The sequence below is a fragment of the Trifolium pratense genome, linkage group LG2, assembly GCF_020283565.1.
Source record: "Trifolium pratense cultivar HEN17-A07 linkage group LG2, ARS_RC_1.1, whole genome shotgun sequence".
In the NCBI taxonomy this organism is placed as follows: domain Eukaryota; kingdom Viridiplantae; phylum Streptophyta; class Magnoliopsida; order Fabales; family Fabaceae; genus Trifolium; species Trifolium pratense.
The window spans coordinates 28,189,589-28,216,966 of NC_060060.1; the positions used below are offsets into that span (position 1 = coordinate 28,189,589).

Here is a 27,378-nt window from a genome sequence, read left to right on the forward strand (position 1 = left end):
ATTTATTTCCTTATTTTGTTCGTGGATGATATTTTACTTGCTACTAATGATAAAAGTTGCTATATAAGGTGAAACAAATTCTCTCTAAGAGTTGTGATATATAGATATGAGTGACACTTCTTATGTCATTGGGCATTGAGATTCAAAGAGATAGAGTTCGTAGAATTCTAGATTTGTCATAATAGGCTCATATCAATAAAGTCTTAGAGATGTTTTAGATGAAATGTTGTTCACCACGTATAGCATCCATTGTGAAGGGTGATAGGTTCTATTTGGACCTATGCTGAATAACGATTTGAGAGGGAACAAATGCTTAATATTCTATATGCTTCCATCGGTGGAAGCCTAATGTATGCTCAGGTTCGCACACGGTCTGACATTGCATTTGCAATTGGAATATTAAACAAATATTAGAGAATCCAGATATGGAACACTGGAAAGTTGCAAATAAAGTAATTAGGTCCTTTCAAGGAACTAAAGACTACATGCTTATGTATATACGAACTAAAATTTTAGAGGTCAAAGGTTACTCTACTTAAGAGTTTGCAGGCTGCGTTGACTTAAGAAAATAAACATCCGATTACATTTTCATGTTAGTTAGTGGAGTTGTTTCTTGAAAAGACGCAAAACAGACCTTGACCGTCACTTCCACAATGGAAGCTGAGTTCGTATTTTGTTTGAGACTACATCACATGGTGTATGAATGAAGAGTTTCAATTGTGGGTTGAAAATTGTAGATTCAATCTTTTGACCGCCAAAGATGTATTGTGACAATTCAGTTGCGGTTTTATGGCTAAGAATACCAAAAGTGAAAGTCGAATTAAGTATATCGACATTAAGTACTTAGCCGTAGAAGTCGAATTAAATATATCGACATTAAGTATTTAACCGTAAGAGAGCGCATTAAGGATCAAATAATTGTTATTGGTCAATCATATTAGTACTGAATTGATGATTGTCGATCCTTTGACTAAAGGCATGCCATCGTAAAAATTTAAGGATCATGTAGAAAGAACGGGACTTGGTTCCTATATCTGATTTTCGTTATAATAACGATTTTTGTTTTATGAAACTCTATATATGATATATTCTCATGTTTTAAGTTCTAAAGTGTACGTACACATTTGATTTTGAGAAATATCGCTTAAGTTTGGAACCTGAATAAACATAAATGTTGTGAGTTTATTCATTAAGTTATATTTGGTTAGAGACTCGTTACATTGTGATACATAGAAGATAATACTCGATATTATAGAGGACCTATCGCTATGATCCATGTGTCTTGTTTCTTATTATTGTAAGTGAAAGAATATGTCGACCAAGTGGGAGAATGTTGGATTTATCTCCTTTTATTTATTTATTAATTTGAATAAGGGATAATTACTGTTAAGTGCACATTGTGGTAATTATCCATTAAGCCTAAATTGTGGTCTTTATTCTTTCCCTAAAATATAGTAACCGCCCATAAAGATAGTGTGACAGTTATGATTGCACTTAAGATATTTTTGTGATGGACAAAAATTATAAATAGAGTGCAACCCTTGTTTTGGTTCCCTAAGCCTCATATCTCTATTCAGTAACTTACATCATCTAAGGGAGATTGTAAAAGGTTTAGAAGAGCTTAAACATCCTTAAGCAAAGCAAGATCAATACTCAACAGAAACAAGCTAGCAATGGCGGGAGGTATTTCGGCTATTTAAATTCAATTTCGTTTCCGCTGTTTAAGGTTGAATTTCGTTTATGATTTCGTAGAAATTTCTTACAATAACTTTAAAACTAAAATGAAAGTTATTTGGTAAATCTTATTTTCTAATGTACCAAAAAAAAATCTTACTTTTCTAAAAAAAAAAAGTTAAATTTTTTTTTTATTATAATAAGGTTAAAAGTTATAATTTTTTTTTAAATATAGAAGCTGTTTTTTTTTCTTACTAGAGCTTTTCAGAATTGTTTACTTTTAGAAAAAAGAAAAAAAGAAAAAAAATTAGGTCAAACAGTCAAAGAGCTCAAGGTGGAATGTAGATATGGATGAGTTCAAAAAAACAAATTTGGCATGGAAATCATGTAAACAAATTTTGGTCAATAATATCCAATTTATATGACTTTCATAATCTATGTATTGACAGTATTGTACAAAAGTATTGGGAAGCCGTATAATATCCTTGTACATACAAAGGGAAAGAGAGGCAATAATTTGCATATCAAATACTATAATGAAAATTGGGACCATATAGAAACATGAGTGGTTGAATTGAGAAAGCTTTCACACATAAGGCCATGCGATTGAGATGGGGATGACCATGAATTAAATTTAGTTATTATGACTATAGTTTTCATGTTCACATCATCAAGAGCACTAGGTTGGTGGGTGCACAAGTTAGATATTCTTTCTCACAACTTTACCCCACCACATTATTATAAAAAAAAAAAAAAAACTTTACCCCACCGCATTTTTACTACACATAATTAAATTAAATAGACCACGTAGATACTCCCTCCGTCCCAAATTATAAGGAAAAATAAAAAAATCACACTTATTAAGAAAAAGTAAAACATGAGAATTTGAAGTATGTTTTTGTGAGTTTTCCTTGAAATAAGTTGCATAGGAAGATGTAAAAATAATTTTTATTGGTTGTTGTTTATTGAGAAAATGAGATAGAGAAGAAATTAAATGCAATTTGCATTAAATTTTATGAAAATAAGGAAAAAATATTCTTGAAAATGATTTTTTCTCTTATAATTTGGGACAAAAAAAATGAGCTTTTTTCCCTTATAATTTGGGACGGAGGGAGTACAATAACATTAATTGTTCTTTTTCTCAAAAAAAAAAAATAACATTAATTGTTCTATATGCCAAGTAAAACCTATCCCATGTTTGGGGTAGCACATCAACATTTTTAAGCTTCATTTCTTCAACATCAATCTTTTCGTCGTTGGAATTAATTTAATATTAAAATATATATGCTCTCAATAACAAAAATTAAAACTATAATCTTATTTTAGTGCGGAAGCCAAATAAATATATGACCATGTGTATAAAATAGGATCTACGACATGTTGATTTATTAGAGATAAGCATTAAGAATACCTGGATAGAATAGTATGAACAAACCGTTGATTTTAGGCTCTCAGCAGTAATCCTGAAACAAAGTTTTGGCGGCTTGTATGGTTCTTCCTCAATCGGTACCCTAATACCTTGAGTTCTTCTTTAGATGGGGAGAAAAGATTATTTGCTCATGTATGGTATATTGGGGACCATATTAGCCTATATATAAGGTGATGGCCCATTAGGGATCCCATTATGCCGAAATGGATCATCTTGACATCCACTCATATTGAGCTCATATCCAATTAATTAATTAATTCTAAATAGAAATCTAATTAGTCTTTTACTTTATTTGATCACTTAATCAATTAATGCTCATAATTGATAAATAGCTAATATAATTATAAATAAAGATATTTGTCCACATAATATTATTGGAATATCATAAAATATTCCAACAATCTCCCACTTGGGCTACATATCGTTATAATTATATCATTAATTCTTAGGCGCGCATCCGAATGCTATTTATCTTTAGATTTCAACCTTACAATCTGATTCATCTCATACACCGATAATGGGACCACCGCGGCTGTCGTCACTAATTTATAACGCGACGGAACCCCGACGACCACCACATCAATGTACTTGACGACATATATCTGATATGGATGAGTGGCGTGGAAATTTCATGTAATGTGATCTCTAAATCATGCATATTTCCAACTGGTCCAACTGAAAACTTTAGTGAGATCAAACTGAAGTTTGCAAATTCAATATTTGCACAATAGATATAGAACCGGTTATAATAATAATAACCTCAAACTTTATTTCTGTGGTAAACTTTAACAAAATCTGTATCAATATCAAAAACCAAAGTTAGAACATAACAAATGAGAGACTCTCACTAATCCAAGACATCCTTAGTGACAACAATAACATGAAAGACCTTAGGTGTCTCGTCTTTGATTAGTGAGGCAACTAGCATAAACTTTATCTCTATATGTTCTATCATTCAACAACAACTAATAAGTCAATGAACTTTATAAAATAGTTGTTGAAACTGACTTATGTCACAATATAACTTAAGTTGTCTTTCAAAACATTTTACTTTGTGCAAGCAAGTGACATAAATACTTACAGTCGTTTCTTGAGTTAAAATGTCCATTATATATAGACATCCAAAGGGATCGGAGTCGAACATCCTGATGTTCTCCAAATTGTTAGATCTTCGATAAGTGAGCATGAATTATTGTTCTCTATAACAATCCTTATGGTTGCCTCATTTCAACAATTCAAATTTTGAATTGTTCAGTATCTGCCAAATGATCTTATTATATACACTATTTTCGGATGCGTATAAGTAAGATCGTACATAAGTTTCTCAAAGCTGAAGCATATAGGAAAATACTTTATTTTCTAAATTTCCAAATTTTTTTTTGGAAAATGATTAAGACTAAATAGTCTCCCTTTATGATTAAGTCAATCTCTTAGTTTATTGACATTATGTCGAATTTACTTTCAACTTTGTTGATATAACTCTTTTGTGATAACCGAATGATACATTGAGAATTCTAAGTATCAAAATGCCTAATACAAAAGAGATGTGTCCAAGACCTTTTGTCACTAAACTTTTGTTAATGATTTCTTGATTTTGCATAATAATCATATATCACCATTGACTAAATAAAATAAAATCGACTGATTAAACTATAAGAAATATAAGCATACTCCCATTGAACTTGTATAGCCCACAACTCTCCAAAATATACATCTTAAAACAAAATGAGACAATCACTTTATGAGACTTTTGTGATATCAATAATGAGACAACTTTCTTAACAAATAAATGGATTTCTTTTGTTTGCACATTATCTACTTTGTGTCTATTGACATAAAGTTTCATCAGATTTCACTTTATTGTGTTTCTTAATGTTGTCATTAAGAAACACTATCTTGATATCCATCTTAATTAGCTCCAAAAAAAAACTATAATAAGTAACAAGTGTCGTAACTGTCCTAATAGAGTTTTCAAAACAAAATGAATAGTTATAAGATTAATTATGCAAATAGAATACTAAATGCTAAATTTCCGACCAAGTTACCTGATTGTCGAAACCACAACGCTTTAGCAAGATTAAGTTACATAATGGGCTCCTAATATTTTCTCTGCTTAATAATATGAATGAAATATTATCTCTCCAATGCGAGATTATTTTTTGCCTTATTGCTTTAGAAGCACTTTAATTTAAGCAAAGAAAAACATGACAAAAATTATGTTATCTCCAATAACAACTCAAATGTCTCTGGAATTCAAAACGTTTGACCATATGACATACATGGTTTGGAGTATACTCTCTTTATAAACTTGAGTCTCACTTTAAATTTACCAAATAGTGAGAGAGTTTGAGTTTCTCCATCTTTACATAAGTCTAGACCCAAGAACACAATGTTCTTCTTTTATTCTTAAGCGTTAGAATTTTAAGAATTAAAATTCTAACATGATTTTGCATATACATAAACTATATTAGTTCATAGAGAACCAAAAATTACTCACTAAAATACCTAGTGCATCATTGATGTCAAACCCTTAAAAAATCACATCAATTGCTGGTGTGGTACTTTGTGACAATGATCAAACAATGACGATCAATATTGTCAAACAATAAACCCTTATAATCGTCACATGTTTATCATTATAAGTGTGAATGTAATCCACTAAATACTTGTATGGATCTACACTAACATGACTTTATTAGGCACGTCAATAAATTAATATAGAGAAGTGCACTTCTTTATTTGTAAATTATAAGACAAACAAGATACCAGGCACACCATCAATCCTCAATCTTTGATTGTAAGAATTAACTGCAAGCGGTACTCTAACGTAATAGTCAAATGTTGGTAATAAATCCGGTCAGATAATGTGCGCCTTTGACACCAACCATACCCACATGGATAAATTTAATAATTACCACACATTTACCATCACATGTATGTATATTATTCGGCCAAACTGCACGTCTTCCTTTTGGTCGACTGTAACAGCTCGCATGAATAATCGCATACTACATCTTTTATAATTTCAATTGAATCTAGTCTACGCACTGGATGTCGCTTTAGACAACTGTTTTGTTTCAACCAACTCAATCAAAATTACTAGACAATTTAATAAATTGAATATATATATATATATATATATATATATATATGTAATTATTCGGCCGAACTGTATCTACCTTTTGGTAGACCAAAATAGTTCGCATGAATAATTTTATACATCCTTACGTGATTCTAACTGAATCAAATATATGCAACAGAGGTTACTTGTAACTTGTTGTTTCAACCAAGACAGTCAAAATCACCTGACAATTTATTAAATCAAATGGGAAAAGTCTTAAATTTACAAGGCATTACCCACAAAATGTAGACCATTTTTCCTTATGATGTCACCTGATAATCACAAGATTAAACGACATCCCTTAATGTGAGAATAAAATCACAAGCAACCAAATTGGCACGAAATATATCCAAAGAGCATGATAAAAAGAAAATTATTGTAGAAGTTTAATAACAATAAACTTAAATATCATAATCATGCTATAAACCAAATATTTAATTTTAATTAAAAATTAAATCTGTATATATACCAAAAACTTTCATGCTACAATTGATTCACAAACACCGAATACTCAATGATTTTTTAAATAAATAAACAAATAATTTTAGAATGGCATTTCTAAGACAAAAGGAATCAAAACTTTTTATATTCTATAAATAAATAAATAAATATAGAATCTATATTTTTTCCCAATATTCAAAGAATCAAAACTTTAACTTTTGTTATACATATCATATTTGACCAAAGTATTTTGAGAATCTTTACTAATTGTTATTTAACAGCAATTGATTTTCTACAAAAAGTATATAATAACCAAATATATATACCAAATTATTATGTGTCTTATTTCTCAAAATAAACTTTAAGTACAAAACTAACGAGAATCAATTTATCTAATTTTAAATCAAGTATAAATCCTTATTTTTGGCAACAAATTGTATAAACAAGTAATTCGAAAATTTGATTTAAAAAACCTAATCGCCAAAATTAACTCTAACTCCTTATTTTTTTGTTTTTTGGACAATAAACTTTATAAATAAGGAAAACCAAATATCTAATTTAGAAAAATTAGTCAAAAACCACTGGAAACTTTAATTTTATTTTTAGAATAAATCAAATCAACTTTAAATCTTTATTTGCTATAACAATAGCAACTTTATAGAAAAATTAAATTGAAAGAATTGATTTTAACGATGAACCAGAATGAAGCAAAGGCAATATCACGTTCCAAAACCGAATGAACGTTCCACTAGCCTTAATTTTCTTAATTTGCATAATTATATAATGATGATCCTTAATTACCAGTTCAAGTTCCGTATTCATATTCCAACTGAATAAAAAATGCAGAAACATTATAACATATGTGTTTTTATGCGCATACATACAATATAACAAATCATGATACACATACGTTTCCAGCAAAAAAAAATTAGAAAGCATTAATTCTTTTAAATTATTAACACACAGCCCATTGATTTTGATTTTACTTGTTAAAAATATAATCTTTTACTAGTAAAAGGAAGGTTGAATTGCTCCTAGGCCTTCATTGTGATGATGTGGCATGCTTTAGAGAGCTCTCATATCTATTTAAAATTTGTCCCACAATTTATTTTGTATGTCCATTCATCCTCCAAAGTAATTATCTATATGTTACAATAATAATGGCTCTCAATATTTTTTTTGCAAAGAACAAAAAAAAATGCTATATTGATGTTGATAATTATACATGTGAAGTTCAAGTGACAAGTAATTTAAATTAGTAGCAAGTGTAACATATAACATAAATAATAGTAATAATGAAAAAAAGACAAAAAAAAAAATCAAATTATAAAAGAAAAAATGAATAGATATATGCTCTTTCATATTTTACACTACCAAACATAAAATATAAACTATGCATGCATAAATATAATTTGCACTTTGCAAAAAATTACTTTAAATAAATAAACCAAATAAAAAAATTACTACTCAAAAAATTTTCATACTTGACAAAATAAATAAATTTTATGAAGAAAATAATTTAGTTATATTGTTTATTAATTAATTATTATTGTGCTATTATTTTTAAAAAAATAACTTTGTCATACCAACTTTTAAACTACCATTCTTTCATATTCCTTAACTCTTATTCCTTAACTATGACAAATAAATTTATCATTCAATCCTTTGAACCTTCATCTTTTCCCATTCCTAACCATTGTGTGTATAAATATATGATTTTGTGCACAAATGCTAAATGTTTGTAATGCAAATTTGAGTTTTCATCATCATTTTTCTCCAACCAACTTTTGGATAGATGCTTTTCAATAGGTTCTTCATCTTTTTCACAATTTATTAGTTTCTATATATATAACAACTTATTAATTATGTTACTCTTACATTGTGTGAAAATTTTAGAAATCCTTATTTTTATTGATATAATGTTTGTTAGCCTACTTTTCTAACTTTTTTTTTTTAATTTTTTCTATTTCTTAACATAGATTTGACAATTTTTTCATGTGAATTAGGATAAGAGAATAAAAGAGAGACCTCTATTTTTGTCATTGTTGCATCTTTGATGCTCAAGAAGTCTATGAAAAGTGACAATTTATGTAAGTATATATCTTTGAGTGCATTTCCACTATATATGTTATTATTCATAATACCATATTTTTACTTACTACCCTACAACAATATTGCTTATTTTTTCAAGGAAAATATCACTAAAATTATTAAAACAACAAAACCATCATTTTAATTGTAACAAAAAAAAAAACATCATTTTAATTTTGATATTACTTATTCTTTGTGATAAAGCAATTATTATATTCAATTAAATTTGTCTTTTTAAGTAATCGTGAAAATAAAACCACAAATCCACCTTCATTTGTAAATTAGTTACAATAAGAAAAATAAATGTATGAGAAAATCAAGTTTCTTATAACGATAATAAATTATTAAAAAGTTTGTAAATTACAGTTACTGGGTGGCGCATATGCATAGACTACACGAGGTTGAATCAAGCAACAAGGAAGGATCACTTTCCTTTACCTTATATGGATCAAATGTTAGAGAGGCTGGCTGGTCAAGCCTTTTATTGCTTCTTAGACGACTACTCTTTCTACAATCAAATAGTTGTAGACCTGGCAGATCAAGAGAAAACAACTTTCACATGTCCATACGGAGTATTTGCATCGTTGTTTCAAATTATTTATGTGATATAGTAAATAAGAGAAATGGAAAGAAAGATTCAAAAGAGTATTATAAAATTACGCACCTTTTTATTTTTTCGATAAAAGCTGGAAGAAAGCAAACTCAAACAAATATATTGCCAATTTTCACACAAATCAAGCAAAACAAATTAACAAAAACTCAATATGTGATTCCTTTTGTAGTAAACATAAACACAATATATATATAGACTATATATATATATATATATATAATGAATAATAATAAATAAAACTAAGCTCAACAAAGTCAATATATCAGCACAAGGCAATCATGACTACCTCTAACATACAAAAGTAAAAAAACAACGGTAAGAAAAAAAAAAGTAAAAAAGCAAAGCAAGTTGCGACTATACTACCACGATGCATAAAAAGAAAATTAAGTTCTCATACTATTACACTATTAGAATAAAATATAATGCACCTCTTCAAACTTATGAATATTAACAGATATTCACTAAAAATTATATTAGTTGTCCTTAATATACACAAATCTACTATGTAGGTTAATATTAAACAAAATCTTTTTTTTTTTAAATAAACTTCTTATTTTTAATATAGATTTATATTAAATATAAGTATAACCATGTTACTATATTTAAAATATTAACAATCATATAATTATATATGATTATACTTATCATAATTATTATTTTTATTGATAAAAAGTATTTTAAATGTGTGTTTTAATCAAACCCATGAAATGAAAGAAAAAAACAAATCATTTATAAAAAAAGAGTACTGCATTTTAATAAGCACTACTAAATTAAATTGAAAATCCGAATAAAAATTATTAAATAAAAAAATTGAAAGCAAAATGAGCGGAGAAAAACCCCATAGAAAAAAAAAACCAAACAATAGACAAAAAAAATCGAGACTAATAAAATCGGGATAAAATTTCACCAAGTGAATAATTGATAAGAAACTTCAAGAGAACGAGAGGGAGGTAAGTTGATAAGTTATTTGGCATCTTAAATTGTATAGAAAGGAGTAAGCAGTAACGTTGTTATTTGATAGGTAATTTTCAGAATACGAGATCACGTGATAAAAAATGTCAAAACCACCATACTTCTTAGTTCAACATTACTCATGAGCAATATTTTCACCAAGTATAAGTATGTATGACCTCCAACTCTTATTGAAAAAAAATAAATAAGTGATACATTAAAAATAAAAAAGCAAAGTGATTTGTGACTAAAATTGTAACTCATATAATGAAAACTAAGATTTTATACGATGACACAATTAAAATAAAATATGATACACCATTTCAATAAAAATTATTTTAATTCTGAACAACTTTTTTTGTTTTTACACATATATAATATTAAATATAATCATATCGTGAAAAGTATTTAACAATATATTTTAATCGAATGTGTGATTATACTTATCACAATTATTATTTTTAATTTATAAAAATATTTTAATTATGTATTTTAATCGAACCCGTGCAACGCACGGGTTTACCCCTAGGAAGTAATGAAAGGAAAAGTCACTGTAATCCTATTAAATGGTGTGTCGCAGTAAACTATATAAATCTGTGTATGAATAACAAATAAGTATATGATCGCCCAAATATATACAAAGCCACCGAAACATTATATTACCAAATTCAAACCAATACTTTAAGTAATCCCAATAAATTAAACATGAAGATATGCTCTGATACCACTTGTTGAAATTAATTTAATATTAATAATATACATGCTCTCAATAACAAAGATTAAAATTATAATCTTACTTTAGTGCGGAAGAAATAAACACATGAGCAGATATATAAAACAGGATCTACGACATGTTGATTTATTAGAGATAAACATTAAGAATACCTGGATATAAGAGTATGAACAAACCGTTGATTTTAGGTTCTCAGCAGTAATCCTGAAACAAAGGTTTGGCGGCTTGTATGATTCTTCCTCAACCAGTACCCTAATGCCTTGAGTTGAGTTCTTTCAGACGCGGAGAAAAGATTATTTGCTCATGTACGATATATTGGGGACCATAACCCATATATATAAGGTGATGATAACCCATTAGGGTTTCCATTATGCCGAAATGAGTCATCTTGACATCCACTCATATTGAGCCCATATCAAATTAATTAATTCTAAATAAAAATCTAATTAGTCTTTTACTTTATTTGATCATTTAATTAATTAAGGCTCCTAATTGATAAATAGTTAATATAATTATAAATAAAGATATTTTTGCCCACATAATATTATTGGAATAATCAAGTTAGATATTCTTTCTCACAACTTTACCCCACCACATTATTATAAAACAAAAAATAAAAAAAAATAAAAAACTTTACCCCACCACATTTTTACTACACATATTTAAATAGACCACGTAGATACAATAACATTAATTGTTCTATATGCCAAGTAAAACCTATCCCATGTTTGGGGTAGCACATCCACATTTTTAAGCTTCGTTTCTTCAACATCAATCTTTTCGTCGTATATATTCATTGTCTTGTCGTGTTAACTCAATGGATTTGTATAGTTTGTAAGTTACCTGTCCTCAACCTGTGTGCCATTTTGTGCTTAAAAACTTTGATGGAGAAATCCCCATGTGTACGATTTTTTGTTAAGTAAATATTGAATCTATTGGGACGTACTATATAATTTCTGAGTATTAATTAATTTTATTTTGGGTACAAATAGAGTGATCAATTTTTTTTTCCTCACGGTTCTGGATCGGCTAAAAGTCCAACTCACGGTTCTGAGTATTAATACGAGATTTATTTTATTGTAATTTCAATGGGAACATATATCTATATATATAATTCCTAGATAGTTGTGCAACCATTAATCTAACCCTAATTCACAAACCAATTAAAACCTTTCATTTAGCCACATCATCCACTTACATCCATTTAATGTGGGGTACTAATTGTAATTATTATTATTATTATTATTATTATTGTTATTATTATTATTATTATTATTATTATTGTTTTGGGTTATTATTCATTTTAAATTTTTTTGTTCATTTTATTATTTTGTGTATTTTATTTTATTTTTTTTCAAAAAAGTTAATGTTTTGTTAATGATCTTTTGTTCAATCTTTGTAAATATAAGGAGTTGGTCGATTGTCAGCACTACTTTCTAATGTTGGTAACAAAAAATAGATAAAATAAAATTTACTAATGGTTGTTATGTCCTGTATGATTTTTATCATATTCGATATTTGAGTATGAGTTAAGTTGGTTTATCTTTGCTCCAATAAGTTTCAAATTAATATAAATGTCAAATTCGATAATACAGTAGTTTTTTGGTAAGAGATAATGAAGTAGTTTATCCAACTCAGAATCCTCCAATGAGATTTATAATATAAATAAAAACTTATGTTTGAACATCGATTGTTTTCCATTGTTAATTATATGTTGTCATTTCCATAGTTATTTTGAAGAATGAGTTAAAGATATTGCTAATCAATGTTAATGAAGAATATACCAAAGTAACTTCAAATGTGATGTATAAATAAGTTTTTTAAATGTATAAACATCTATATATATAATTCCTAGATAGTTGTGCAACCATTAATCTAACCCTAATTCACGTCAGCCACTTATATCCAATTAAACCACTCAATAATGTCACATCACTTTTACTTACATCTTTGTCATCTCTATACACTTTTTCATATGCCTACATTTATATACCTATGATTTTTCATTATACACTCACTTAACTAATAATAATATTTTTTACTAAATTATACGCAATAATTAATCTTTTATACTATATATTGAATTATAGCGTCCAATTAAGAATCAAATGCACAGTGTATGAGTATGACCACAAACCGTTTTCATAGTGGCATGACAATTTATGGATTACCAACTTATTTTGGTAGATGCAATAGGATCCATTGTAATCTTTTCGAAATGTATAAACACATTTTTAATATTTATCTTATATTTACATCACTGTTTTTATTATTATTATTTTGTTGTTGTTGATGTTGTTATTATAATTTTCATAATACTTATTGTTTCAATTTATACGAATGATTTTTCAAAATTATAATATAAAATACCGCATAACACCTGTGCATCGCACGGGTGTGGGACTAGTTTCTACTTATGCATTAATACATATGATTTTTTTTTATAATTTCTACTTAGATCTATATTTTTACGAAATCTATATTTTTTTTTTGACAAAACAAAATATATATTTTTAGTCATATATTTTTTTTAGAAAATTCCAACATTAATCTATATTTCTACTTAAATATTAATACGAGAATCAATTTTTTTATTATTTATATTGTAGTATATATTTCTACTCATATATTGATACACAAACTTTTTTTTTTGTAGTTCATTTTACCGTTATTTTAATTATTAAATTATATAAAGTTATAAATATTTATATAGTTGTCATTAATTATCTTCCATTATCAATTGAAATAAAATATATTGTTTATAAGTTAATAAATCTACAAACGTATTTGTACCCGTGCTTGGCACAAGCACGAGTCTGGATACTAGTTAATTTTATTTTGGGTACAAATAGAGTGATCAAATTTTAATTTTGGTACAAATAGAGTGATCAATTTAATTTAAGTAAAAAATTGTAAAAACTCTTTGTATAACTCGGATGACAAATTTGTAAAAAAAAAAAAAAACTCGGATGACAAAAGGAAGCGGAATATTTGATATGTTGGGACTTGAGTGTATTTTTTTCATCACCAGTATCTGGCTGGACCGCTTAATCTGGTTCGGAGGTCAATTCTAACATTTAATGGTTTCAGCCTCCTCCTGATCGCAGTTGTGGATGACTGAAATGTGATCCTTCCTACCAAGTGCAATGTTAATTACCACTGAACCAACTAACAATTGGTTTGAAGTATATTCTAACTCACATTTTCCTAAAGGATTTAATTGATATGCACCGACGGTGTAAAATAATTTTATACTGTCAACCAATACCAACCATGTTTTCCGCCACATCACCCCACTTCACCCCACTTTCTTGACATGACATGGCAAAATGATGGTTATTTATTGGACGATGGTGTAAAAATATTTTACACTGTCGGTGCATATCAATTAAACTCTTTCCTAAAACTCAACATGAAAGGCATGTTTAATGTTTGTACAAAAAAAAGGCATGTTTAATTATTATTTTTTTGGTACATAAAAAAGGCATGTTTAATGTACAAGATATGATAGACATTATATGATAAGCAGGGTTGAGCAAAGTTTGATTATCAATAAAAAAAATTGATTATCGAAAAAATTAATCCACCCACAGTGAATTGTTATAACTGGATATTCAAACCAATTTTTATAATCAGTTTGTTTTCACAAAACTGATTTTGTAACTAGACAATATTCATAATCATTTTTATAACCAGTTTTGAATTTTTAAAATTATTTCAAATCAGTTTTTGGTTTATTAACCAGTTTAAGTTTTAAAAAACCAATTTTTTAGTGCAAAAAATCTAAAAAATCAGCAGCTGCAGTATCAAAGATTTAATAGTCTAATTCTAAAAATGAACAATTGTTAATTCATTTTTATTTATTTTTCAAAACTAATAGTTATTATTTTTTTAATATATAACACGCACTGTTATTTCAAGTCTTTTACTCTTCCACTCTTCTCTTTCTTCAGAATACCAAATATTGGTACTGTACTTGTTCCTTTTTCTTTTAGCTTGTTCCTCTATCATCAATATTACAGATTTACAGTCTTCATCAATTTTTTTTTTTTACTTTTTCTATTTCCTTCAATCACCAGATCTGAATAACCAAAAAAAAAATCACCAGATCTGTCATGCTTTTCCGGCCACCACAACATCCATCACTGGGAACCACCATCATTCGTGGCCATGAAAATGGCGGTTTCGCGCGGTGGTGCTCCTCCGCCCAGAGTGGCAAGCACGGTTGGTGGGAGATTAGGGCGGTTTCGTCTGAGAAACAAGGTGATGGTGAGGTGACTGAGGTCGGCGACGATGGATGCTGGTGGTGGTGAGGTCGGAAACAATGGTTGTGGTGGTGAAATCCGATCAGATTGCATTGGATGGGTAAAGAGAGAGAAGGAAGTAAAAACCACTTAAATCGTTAAAATTCGTATTTGTTATAATGTTATTCATAATTAGTCGACCACTTGAAGTGGTCCATATTAAAATTTACAGCTACCAGTGGGTCCCATTGGTATTTATTCTTCCTTATTTTTATTTTTTGTAAATGAGTGATTGTTACTACTATCAAGTTTCAACAAAATAAAAACTAAAAAAGCTCGTGTTAATTATTAATTAAGTTTCAACAAAGTAAAAACTAAAAAAGCTCGTGTTAATCCAATCATACAACAACCTTTTCTAGAAATAGTACCCACAAGAGTCATAAATTTCCATGGAGTTTGGGAACCACTTTGAGAGTTGCATCACCCTCAAACCCATTCCACTACTCTCCACCACTACTTCAAGTACAAAACTGGTAAAGTGTTTCACTGTTTCTCTTTCATGATTTAAGCAACTTTTTTATAATTTTCTTTTTCCAAAATGGCTTTTTTCACATTCATTATCTTCATTGTGTTTTTGCCTCAATTAAGTCCTCTGCTTCTGCTGACACACTCTTTCCATTAACCATATCTTTCTTCTTTCCACAAACTTTTCTTCATTCTCATCACGTGGGGTTCTGACATTTTTTCTAGCTTCTTCACTTTCTCTCTCTCAATCATCAATCTTTTTTTGGTTCAAGATTGTTGCTTTAGCTTAATACAAAGTTCAATTTCTTATCTTTTTTCCTTTTTCTTCCAAATTGTGTACTATTTTCAATGGCTGTTCTATATTTTGACCTTTCTTATCTTCTAAGGTTTATGCAAAGTTGAGATTTTTGTAACTGTTTTGAGGTACTATACTACTATTCCTGAAGCGGGGTCTTTGATCTTGTGATGGATTCATGGAGTTTTGTTCCCGAAGATAATAAAGGGTATGTTTCTAAAGCTTCAATCTTGGGTTGGGAACTTAAAACCCCATCTAGTTTTTTAGGTCAACAAAACATTGAAAATGACAATAATCAAGGTTTTGAGGAATTGGGTTTTCATGGAATGTTGGGAAAACAATTCTCTAATGTTATTGATGTTGATGATGATGTTGTTGATGATGTTCACAGAAGAAAGATTGATAATGATGTTGTTATGGCTGCACCAAATGCATTTTCTGGAAGAGAACTTTCAAACTCATTAGGAGACACTAATGGATGTAATTCAATCATTGATTTGAAGCTTGGTAGGTTTGGTGAGCATGGAGATGCAATTGGAACATCATTTTCAAAAGGGACTGCGATTTTATCCTCGTCTGGATCATCATCGACACCGCCTAAGAGAGTGCGGTCTTCAAGCGTTCATTCTCAGGTTGCTTACTGCCAAGTCTATGGTTGTAATAAGGATCTGAGTGGTTGTAAAGATTATCACAAAAAGCACAAAGTTTGTGATACTCATTCAAAGACTTCCAAAGTTATAGTCAATGGTATTGAACAAAGATTTTGTCAACAATGTAGTAGGTTGGTCAATTTTATTATAACCTATTGTTTTGTTTCACATCTTTTTGTTTGCAAGTCGATAGAATCTTGAAGTTTGTTCATTCCTAACAATGGAATAGTTTTGTTACCTTCTAAAAGATTTGCTTCATTTTAGATTTTATATTTATTAACATTTTTAGTAGTTCAAATTAATGAATATATGCTGTTGGATAAGCTTCTTGAACTAACAGATTTAGTCGATTTCTGGTGGTACCTCTCTTTTCTGAAATGGAAAAACAACCATTTTGTGAATATTCCTTTTTTCTATTAATTGTACTATTTTGGCTTTCTAATTATTTCAAACTTTTCTCTACTACTGTTGGGTTTATGTCACTTTAGGGAGGAAAATAAGAAATAATTTTTAATATTTACATGTGCAAAGAGAATAAATTATCGATTTGTTTAAATGTAATTAATCCTACTTTACTTACTTTATATGGGCCAAATTTTTTTATTTTTTTTGTTCTTCAATTCTTCTAAAATGGACAAGCTTGAAACAAAAAGCTATACTTTTATGGTATAAATATAGCGGTTCTGTAATGTTTAGATTGCTATCCAGGTTTCATTTGCTGGTTGAATTTGATGATGGTAAGCGTAGCTGTCGTAAACGCCTTGCAGGCCATAATGAACGCCGCAGAAAGCCACAAGTCGGTATTCACTCGGGAAGAGCTGGGAGATTGCTTCAGTCATATAGCGGTAATAATAATTTATTTAACATGATTTAATCCCTTGCTCCTTCTCAATGTTCCACCCTTCCTAACGACCTTTTTGTTGTATATTTAGTCTGTATTTGGACCAGATACATGTACATTTTTGCACAGGTTAAATTGTGTTCATATGTGCACGTGTTCTTACCCTGAAGAAGAGGAAAAATAGATGTGATGCTTTTCGAATTCTGATTGATTCTATGCATATAGATTTACAGTATGGTGATTATGTGCCATTTATTACAAATTATCTTTTTTGTTTCTGAATTATTCTCCCCACTTTTGTTGGTTTTGCACCATCCTTTATCATTTGTCATCTTTGGTGTAAAGCTAGCTTTAATTTGGATTCTTTAGTCACATGGTGGATGTGAACCATAATTGACTTGTTCAACCGTAATATTAGAGTCACATCTGAAACAAAACAAATTCATATAATTTAATCACTGTATACATATCGGTCATCTTCAAGTACTAGATTTTCTTCGATGGAAACTGTTTGGACAAATAACTTAAATAAGCACTTACAGATAAGTTATTCCTATTAGAAAGATAAAATAAACTCTTAACTGTTTTTATAAAATTATAAGTTGTTTTTATATGTTATATTGGAGAGTTTATGGAATAAGTTGAAAACAGCTTACGGACATGTCATAAGTAGTATCCATACGTTATTCCAAGCAGTCTCACTAGTGTTTATGCCAATAGTTAAACTCAAATAATCAAATCTAAACAGGCCCTAAAGCTATATGCTTATGATCGATAAGTATTGTTTGAACACTATGAAACTTGTGTAAATGACTTTTTTGACCTTGTGCCTAACAATTGTTGTAGTTTTTAATGTTCAAACCTCATTTCCCACCATTGTTCACAAAAAGTAATATTTTAACAGATACTAGTTTTATTTACTTATACATTCTTCTTATATTACTAAAATTCATCGATCTTTTGGTTTTTGGCAGATAGCAGATTCCAGGGAAGCATGCTAACATCGGCATCTTTTATATGCCAAGAGTTACTCCCCAGTGAGGTTTTGTCTTCTGAGAAATGTGGAACCAGTAACTGGTGGAGGCCTATAAAAGGCGAAGACGAAACTGGAACCGGTTTTCGGCCTCCTTCTTCTGTTCCAATTACCAATGCACATCCTCATTCACAAACTCTATTTCCTTCATACAGTAATAAGCAATTTCCCTTCCTTCATGAAAACGGAGCTGCATCTGCTACAGGAAGCATGTTCTGTGAAAACAATACTCAATATCCTCCTATCCTCGGAGGCTCGAGTTCTGGATCACAATCATTATTCCAAGATACTTCCTTAGGAAGTGAGGACTTCCACGTTTTTGAAACAGAATCAACTGTTCAAGGATTATCGGGAGTTTCAGACGGTGGTTGTGCTCTCTCTCTTCTGTCATCTCAATCCCAGAACTCTTCAAGCCAATCATCAGTAATCCCAATGCCTCGTCCTTTGGTCATTCCAAGCAGCCATTACAGCATGAGTGGAGTGTCGGATAGGTTTCCGTCTGAGCTAAATCCTACAGATGGAAGTCATCTTAGTCCTATATTGATATCCGACAATGATGAAATTGTACATTTCGAAATGGCTGATGGGATTTTCCAAGGGTCTGATTTTGGCAATGTGAAAGATCGTCTTTCATGTGAAGATGGCATGACCATTGACTTGCTTCAATTATCATCACAACTTCAGCGTGTCGAACATCAGAGACGAGCCTTGCAGGTGAAGCAAGAAAACGATTCTTCTTGCTCTCTTCGGATTACTTAACATGCTTTCAACAGGTATAATACTAACGATAAAAGTTAAAAGAGGAACTATTTAAACTGATTGAAAAAGAGGAACTATTCCATTTGCATCAAGCTTATATTCAGCTTTTCTTTCCATTTAATCACTTACAACATATCTCATTCCAAAGTTACAAAAGAATTCATTTTCCATTTTTGTAGGAAAGAACTTGTCCTTGTGCAGCATGTTGTGACAGACACCAATGGTATCCAACTCGTGAGATGCTAACTAGTTCGAGTAGTTCTCTTGCACCGATTTGGTTCGAGAATCTGATCGATGACCGGGACGCAATAGTCGCTCTTAATCTGCATAAAATCAATCTATGATGTAATAATGAAGAAATGTATCAAAGCGTGATATTCATTCAGGTTTTTATCATAAATACTTCAATATGGACAATTTAGTGAAGCTGATCTAATAATGTTCATATGTTGATAAATCTTAATTCTGTACTAATATATTATTTATTCCATCTTAGTGTTGTGGTGATTGTTTGTCATGAATCTAAACAGAGAGCTAAATTAGAGTTGTTCATATTTTGAAAATAGGTAAGAAAAATAGTTTTATGTAAATGAGACCAAAAAAGGGTCAATTTTAGGAGATGTATTTGTCAATGGGATTATGTTCCTGAGTATGCATGGCACATACTGGAAGAGAGCCTTCTTACCTTGATTGAGGGTTCATCGAGAGACAAGAGACTACAACTGGTAGCAAGTGTAACGCCCCAAAATTTAGAACTATTTATTTTATTTGAATTTAGCAAGTTAATTATTTGGTTAATATCTATTTAGAAAAGAATATATTTTTGGAATATATCAAAATAGTATCAATTAAGAGATATGCTCTAGAGATTAAAATAAAATACAAAAAACAAAAAAAAAAACTGTTAAAATTAACTATTTTTAGGGTTTTATGATAGAAACAAATCAGGATAGATATTTTACCTTGGAGAGAAAGTAACATAGAAAATGTTTCCTTATAAATAAAGAGACTTAGACACAAAATAGAATCAATTAAAAATTCATAAGAGAGCAGAGAAGGGAAAGGAGAGCAAAGTAAGCAAAGAGCAGCGAGGTTAGGAATTCGTTGAGCTTAAAGAAATTCTGCAAACACCTAAGGTAAGGGGTGAGTGAGTTCACATATAGGACTAGTGTCAACCGTAGTCGGCGTGTTGAGTTTACTTGAGTTGAGTTATAATTACTATATTTGGTTTAAATGACTCATAAGTTGAGACATTATGTTGATTTGAATGTTGAGTTTGCTGTGTTTTTATTGAGTTATTTGCTAATTTATGTGCTTGTGTATTTTATTCGGTGTCCTCATATATGTTAAATTGTGTTTTGGTCCCAGAGTGCCTTATGTGTTTATGTTTTCTTATTCCCTATTCTTGTTATGTTAATACACCGATAAACTAACATAATTGCCTAATGTTGAATAAATGCATGAAATGGTTACATAAGGAATGAAAGGTGGCTGCCATGATACATGGAAGATTACACTCTTAATTCCTCATTGGAGGAGCTGAATAAATGAATTTTATTTCCTTTGATAATAGGTAGCACCATTTTCTCTTTCCATTCAATGTTCTTTGATTGTTTGGCATTTCTCTTACATCTTATCATTATTTACCACGTCCTCCATTTCTAACTCATTTTACACCATTAAATAAGCCTAACTGGATCTTGATTTCAACATACGAATCGTAGAGAATTCAATATGCTTTCCAATGCCGATTTGGATCCCCAGCTGCAGAGCTCTCTACTGCTCTTTCTGCTGCACAATCCTCAACCATTAGATTCATCCAATGTCTGAGATATAAGGCCCAAAAACAATAACTTCCACATCCAATTCTTGTTAGCATAGTTTTTCTTTCTATATTTTGCTTATATCTGGGTATAACACTCACATGCAGTTAAAATTTCTTCTGCACAACAATTTTATAACAGGAACTAAACTCTGCTAAGAATTTATTTGATTGCTATCAAGTTCCCAACTTTGACACCAATTTTTAACATCAGCATTCACTTGTATTGTGTTAAGTTTAATAAGGTGTTCACTCACCCCTTTCCGAATCTTGTTGTAATTTTCTCATCACCATATATTGAAAGATCAATAGATGCCATTTTAGATGCCATTAAAATAAAATTGAACCCAAACAATTCGATTAGGGGCCAGTACACAAAGATTTAAAGTCATTTCTTGAATTTGTTCTCCATTTCTAATTTCGTAAGTTCGCAGCCTTCGCAGTAGCTTCATCGATATTACCTACTAAATAAAAGGCTTGTTCAGGTTAAAATTTGCAAGAGAAACACAACTATCAAACTCAAAAGAAAACTAGAATTAAAAATTGGAGTTGTAAACAAAGTTTTACAATTGTAAACTTTTGCTACTGGAGTTGATTTCCTCCATCATGAGTCAATCGCCGGACAACTACTCGGTCACGGTGTCTTTAAAATAGAGAATGAACTGAAATAACAAATACTACACATTTCAAAATAAAATTTTAAGTCAAGAAAATTTAATAGTACCATTTTAAAATTTCTTTGAAGGAATTTACAAACAAATTCCATGTAAATTAGAGAAATCATCGATATCTTCTACATGAGCACCCAAATACCAAACCTGATGAAAAAAAAAAGCAAAAAAGAAAAATCAAAACATAAGCATTGTCATGATAGAAACAATGAAAATAAAAAAGATGAATGAAATATTATAGTCAAATAGTAAAATATTAAAAATAGTAAAATATAAGTCCAAACTAAAACATATATTGGAAATCAAATGATATTAGAGTGTAAAGATTTTAACTACCTTGAGTTTTTATTATGTTTAGGACGATGGATACAACATTACGATTAAATATATTCTTTTTCTTTATCAGGATAATTATCGTTTCCTATCTGTCTACAAATTGATATAAACATATCAAAATACGTAAATGAACAAATCAAAGTAATCAAAGTAATTACTTTCAAGATGAACTCTCTGACTCTTTCCCTATATTATATTGGACAATGGACAGTTTATATTAAACAACATTATTACATATTTATCGTTAACAATTAATAATAATATTTATTTAATTTGTATAATATAAATTATCAGCTTTCGAACTTGTTAATAACAACACGGGTATGTGGAATCATGACCTTGTGCAGCAAATTTTCAATGAAAGAGACGTGGCTGCAATTTCCAAAATACCACTCAACTTGCTTACTCAAGATGATGAGCCAATATGGAGGTATAGTAAAAAATGCATTTACACGGTTCGGTCAGCGTATTACCAGCTTATGGAGAATATAATTGACAATAATCATCTCAAAGAACAAGGTAATTGGAGGCAACTTTGGAAAATACAAGTCCCGAACAAAGTAAAAATATTTATGTGGCATTTGCTGAGAGGCTGCTTGCCTGTTAGAAGTAGGCTAGTGAGAAAATGTGTGCCTTGTGATAATAAATGTCCCAATTGTGGTAGTTATGAAGAGAATAAGTGGCACTGTTTTTTTGGTTGTTTAGCAGCTGAAGAAGTATGGAGAGAAACATATTTGTGGGAACAAATAAATGATTATACATCGAAGGCAATTGGCATAGTTCCTATGATGTTTCAAATGATGGAAGAAATAAATGCTAATGATTTATCCTATATTGCTATGCTGGTATGGAATATATGGTGGCGGAGGAATCAAAAATGTTGGCACGAGAAATTACCAACGGTGTATGAGGTAATTAGAAGAACAAAAGACACCCTTTATGATTGGGAATTGGCGCAACAACTAAAGACAAACAACAGTAGTATTAACGCAGTCACGGAGAGGCATACGTGGACCAAACCCCCGATGGGAGCACTAAAATGTAATATAGATACAGCATGCTATGCGGAGCTGAACATATATTGTATAGGGGCATGTGTGCGCGATGATCAAGGGAAATTTGTGTGTGCATACACGAGAAGACTTAACGGAAAACCAAAGATAGCAGAGGCGGAAGCACTGAGTGTTCTGGAAGCACTTCAATGGTTACAAAATGCTAATATGTCAAATGTTCAAATTGAAACTGATTGCCTCCAAGTGGTACAAGCTATAAATAAGAAGTCTAGAAACAACACTGAGTTTGGTGTTATTATTGAGTCGTGTCGTAGATTATTAAATATGAGTCAAAACTGTAAGGTCAGTTATGTTATGAGACAAGCCAATCGATTAGCTCATTATCTTGCGCAGGCAACTCGTTTTAATGCTAGTCCCCAAATTTTTAATTATTGTACACCTTGTATTGAAACTACTATTATAAATGAAATGCACTAAGTTTGCTTGCTTAAAAAAAAAAAAATTATCAGCTTTCTTTTAAGTATTTAAATCCTATAGAGCAATGGGTGTAGAAAAAATTGAAAGCCTATTGCCGTAACTATGCGTAACAGAACCATCACCGATTGAATTCATAGTATGCCACCTGCAAGTGTGCAACCACTTCTATCCACATTTACCTTATCAAACACAATCAACATGTAACCACTGGTTTCAATTCAGGCTCAAACAAAAAGAAAAAAAAATAAAAATCCCTAAACGGTGAAACAAAGAGGGATAAATGGTGCTAGTGCTTTGAATCTATCAAGAGTTTCTCGGTGGCATATGTTTCAAATTCAGCACCACAACAATGGAGATGAGATCCATTAATGGTTATTGGAGGTTGGTGGCATGATATTCACAGAGGTGGTTTGTGTAGAACAGCGGAATCCCGACGCTTCCAACAACAGGGGTTAACATAGGAAGCTCCAAAACATTAGATAGAAAGTAAATGAAATACACATGTAATTATTTTATTGGAGAACAGTAGGAACAGTACATATGGTACTGTATCTAAGTTTTGTCCTAAAGATATTAAATATATAACAAATAGCGGGGAAGTAGTTGGCAAGTGGGAAGAATTTATTTTTAATATTTTAATTCAAAATAATGACATGGCAAAATGAAATGATATTATTTAATATATGTGTAATGATATATTATTTTGTATGTGCATTTCCTTTAATCTCATATTGTTTTTATTCTCTATGAATAAAATTCAATAACTTTTGGTAAATATTTTTTTATACATCTTTTGGTAAATTTCTTTAATCAACTCTCACGTACTTTATATTTTTGAATAATTTTTTATTCATGTATATAATATTAAAATATTATTTCCCACAAAAATTTAATTTTTTTAATATAATATATATTATTCCGCTGTTGCATGCCTCTGTTGTTCTATTTTGATACTCCTATTCTTATTTGCTATTTTCATCTGAGGAGCTATTGAAAGAAGCATTTGAAGATGTTCTACTTTACTTCATGACTGTGTGCTTATGTTGATTTGAAGAAAGGTAGTTTATGTATCTCTCTAGAACGGTTGAAATGATCTTAGGTTGTTTTAGCCAAAAATTGCCAAAGGGGGAGATTGTTGGCGTTTTATGTTGGCATCATTTTGCTAAAACAAATGACCAAACCAGATGTGGAACTACATGCTTCCAACATTCAGTACAAGCAAGATGTTGCATAGAATGCTTCAACATTGGACACCACATCCAGTGGGTCGGGCCTGTTACATTGTGATCTCGCGCCTTTTATATTTGTGGAATCCACGTGAATTTTACTTGTGCGCCAAGTAGCGCCGTTCCTTATGGTTCAGAAGGCGACCATGACCTAGTTTTGTTTGCTAATCAAATCACCCATTTAAGGAAACAAAACATTTGCTCGAAGAATATTCCTTGAAGGAGATAGTGTGAATTTAGGGTTTTAGTTTTGTGTCATTGTGTTCATACTCTTGTGTTAATTTTATGCAAGATTAAGAACTGGGTGTCTTTGTGTTGTAATATCTCTGGAGCTTCTAAGCAAGGAGATAGTGTGTGTAAACCATTCCAAAGCTTTGAAGCACGGAAGTGGTGAGTATTTTATGAAGTGTGTCTTTACTTGTTAAAAGTAATAGTGTACGATCACAGTGGTTGTGGTCAAGAGGAGGTGAGCGGAGGTTCTCATACCTAGGTGTCTCTTAGGTAGAATATAGCACGAGTGGTGATTAGGTGATAATGTTCATTTTACAATCGTCTCTGAGAAGATTTGAAACCTAATCAAGTAATTAAATTTATTTCTGCTCTGAACAGGCAGAACGAATAATTTCAATGGTATAAATTGATGGTTGATATGGTGGTCTTACCTTGTGTATGAGGGGAAAGGTACCTACAAAAATGTTAGCACTCCAACGTTCAAGTCAATATTTGAAAGAGCGGAAATGCTAAGCAAATTGGGTGAAGATTGCATACCTTAGGGTTTAGAGATATGTGTGTATTTATAAGCTAACTCTTGCATGAGTGTGTATGTAGAGTGACAATTCCACTATGTGGGTGGGCCGAGGATCATACAGTTTTAGTACTATAGTAGATGCTTATTAGTTGATCCCATGTGATAGGGATAAAGCTGTCAAATGGGTTGGCCGGCCTAGCCCGGCTCGGTGGGCCATGCAATATATATGGGCTACACATTTATGAGCCCGGTCCGGTCTGTATGGGCCATGTGGGTTAATGGGCCTAGCCCGACCCATTTCATTTTATTTTTTCTCATTTATTTGATCTTTTTTTAAATGACTTTGATGTATTAGTTCCTCATAATTATCAATTTTATTGAGATATAATTGGATGCAAGTTTAAATAATTTTAACATAGCATTAAATATCAATTAAACTCAAGTTTGATTCTTATAAAAGAAATTAAATCAAATTAATAAATTATAAACTTAAGTTTTTAAAGAATTTTAGGTAAATATGACCCTTTTTTTTGTACATAAAATATGACCTTTTTTATTATGCTTACACATTTAACTATATTTTTTAGAATAACTTTTCAAGTATATGATAATTTTTTATGTTTCAATTAATATTATTTTTACAAAAAATGTAATAAATATTTCGATAATGGGCCAGCCTGGAGCCCAATGTACAAGCTCGCGGGCTAATGGACCGACCCATTAGCCTGGCCCATTTTTGACAACTCTAGATAGGGAGGACGTGGTTGTCCTTGAGCCATTATCCCTTGTCGGGTGATGTGTATTAAAGCTTGAAATTTACTTTTGTCACTCTACCGGTTACTCGCACGCCCTACGCGTGTCCAATTTTACACTTCTGCTACTTAAGTAGCGGACGTTATAAAAATTTGAGGAAAAAACACCCTACCAAGATTTTACCGGTTCTCTACTTAAGTAGCGGACATAATCCGCTACTTAAGTAGTAAATGTTATAAAAATGAGTTTTTAAGAAAAAACACCCTCTACTTAAGTAGGAGGGTACTCAACAATTTTATAATCCGCTACTTCACAATTAAATTCATAAGCAAAATACTCGTTTCAAACAACAACAGGATCATCATCATAACTCATAAAAGGATCTAAGCAAAGCAACCGCATAAGTTATGGTGCATAAGCCTTGCTTATGCACACCATGCATAAATACCTCAAATTGCTTAGTGCTCCCCCAGTTTGCTTAATGAGCCCCCCGGTTTGCTTAGCGCACCCCTGAGATTGCTTAGCGCCCCCCAGTTTACTTAGCGCGCCCCCCCAAATTGCTAAGCGCGTCCCCCACCCCCAACATAAATAACACACAAAACCATTCCACAAGCAGAATGGTTTTGGATTACAACCCTCTAAAACCATTCGACAGTAAAAATGGTTTTGGCATTATAAGTACATCTAATGTGAAACCATTCCACAACAAAAATGGTTTTGGGGGGCACGCGAGAAAATTTGGAGGGTGCGAGAGAAAAAATTGGGGGCGCACGAGAAAATGTTGGGGTGCGCTAAGTATATGAGGGGGCGCTAAGCAATTTGGGGGGTGCGTTAAGCAATTTTCATTATTTATGCATGGTGCATAAGGAAAAAGCTTATGGACCATAACCACTCCCCAAAGCAACATAAACACGTTCACACCGATTATTCAC

At 30.8% G+C, this 27,378-nt stretch overlaps 1 protein-coding gene across 3 annotated transcripts; it reads left to right on the forward strand.

Moving 5' to 3' along the window:
- Positions 1–15,720: 15,720 nt before the first annotated feature.
- LOC123905497 (squamosa promoter-binding-like protein 13A) lies at positions 15,721–19,826 on the forward strand. 3 transcript variants are annotated; one of them, XM_045955121.1, is made up of 6 exons: positions 15,721–15,830; positions 16,209–16,325; positions 16,509–16,898; positions 17,476–17,612; positions 18,583–19,414; positions 19,580–19,826. In XM_045955121.1, the coding sequence occupies exons 2-5, from the start codon at positions 16,288–16,290 to the stop codon at positions 19,398–19,400; spliced, it is 1,383 nt and encodes a 460-aa protein (XP_045811077.1). In that variant the 5' UTR covers positions 15,721–15,830; positions 16,209–16,287; the 3' UTR covers positions 19,401–19,414; positions 19,580–19,826. The 3 variants fall into 3 exon arrangements, with proteins under 3 accessions (XP_045811077.1, XP_045811075.1, XP_045811078.1); XM_045955119.1 differs by having other exon boundaries at positions 15,752–15,830; positions 16,209–16,898; XM_045955122.1 differs by lacking the exon at positions 15,721–15,830 and having other exon boundaries at positions 16,135–16,325.
- Positions 19,827–27,378: the final 7,552 nt, after the last annotated feature.

What these genes read in the sequence shown, in the direction of transcription:
- LOC123905497 (XM_045955119.1), top strand. Translation starts at nt 16,288, where the DNA reads ATGGATTCATGGAGTTTTGTTCCCGAAGATAATAAAGGGTATGTTTCT. An exon ending in TTTTGTCAACAATGTAGTAG is followed by an intron (nt 16,899 to 17,475) that starts GTTGGTCAATTT and finishes ATTGCTATCCAG; the next exon opens with GTTTCATTTGCTGGTTGAAT. An exon ending in ATTGCTTCAGTCATATAGCG is followed by an intron (nt 17,613 to 18,582) that starts GTAATAATAATT and finishes GGTTTTTGGCAG; the next exon opens with ATAGCAGATTCCAGGGAAGC.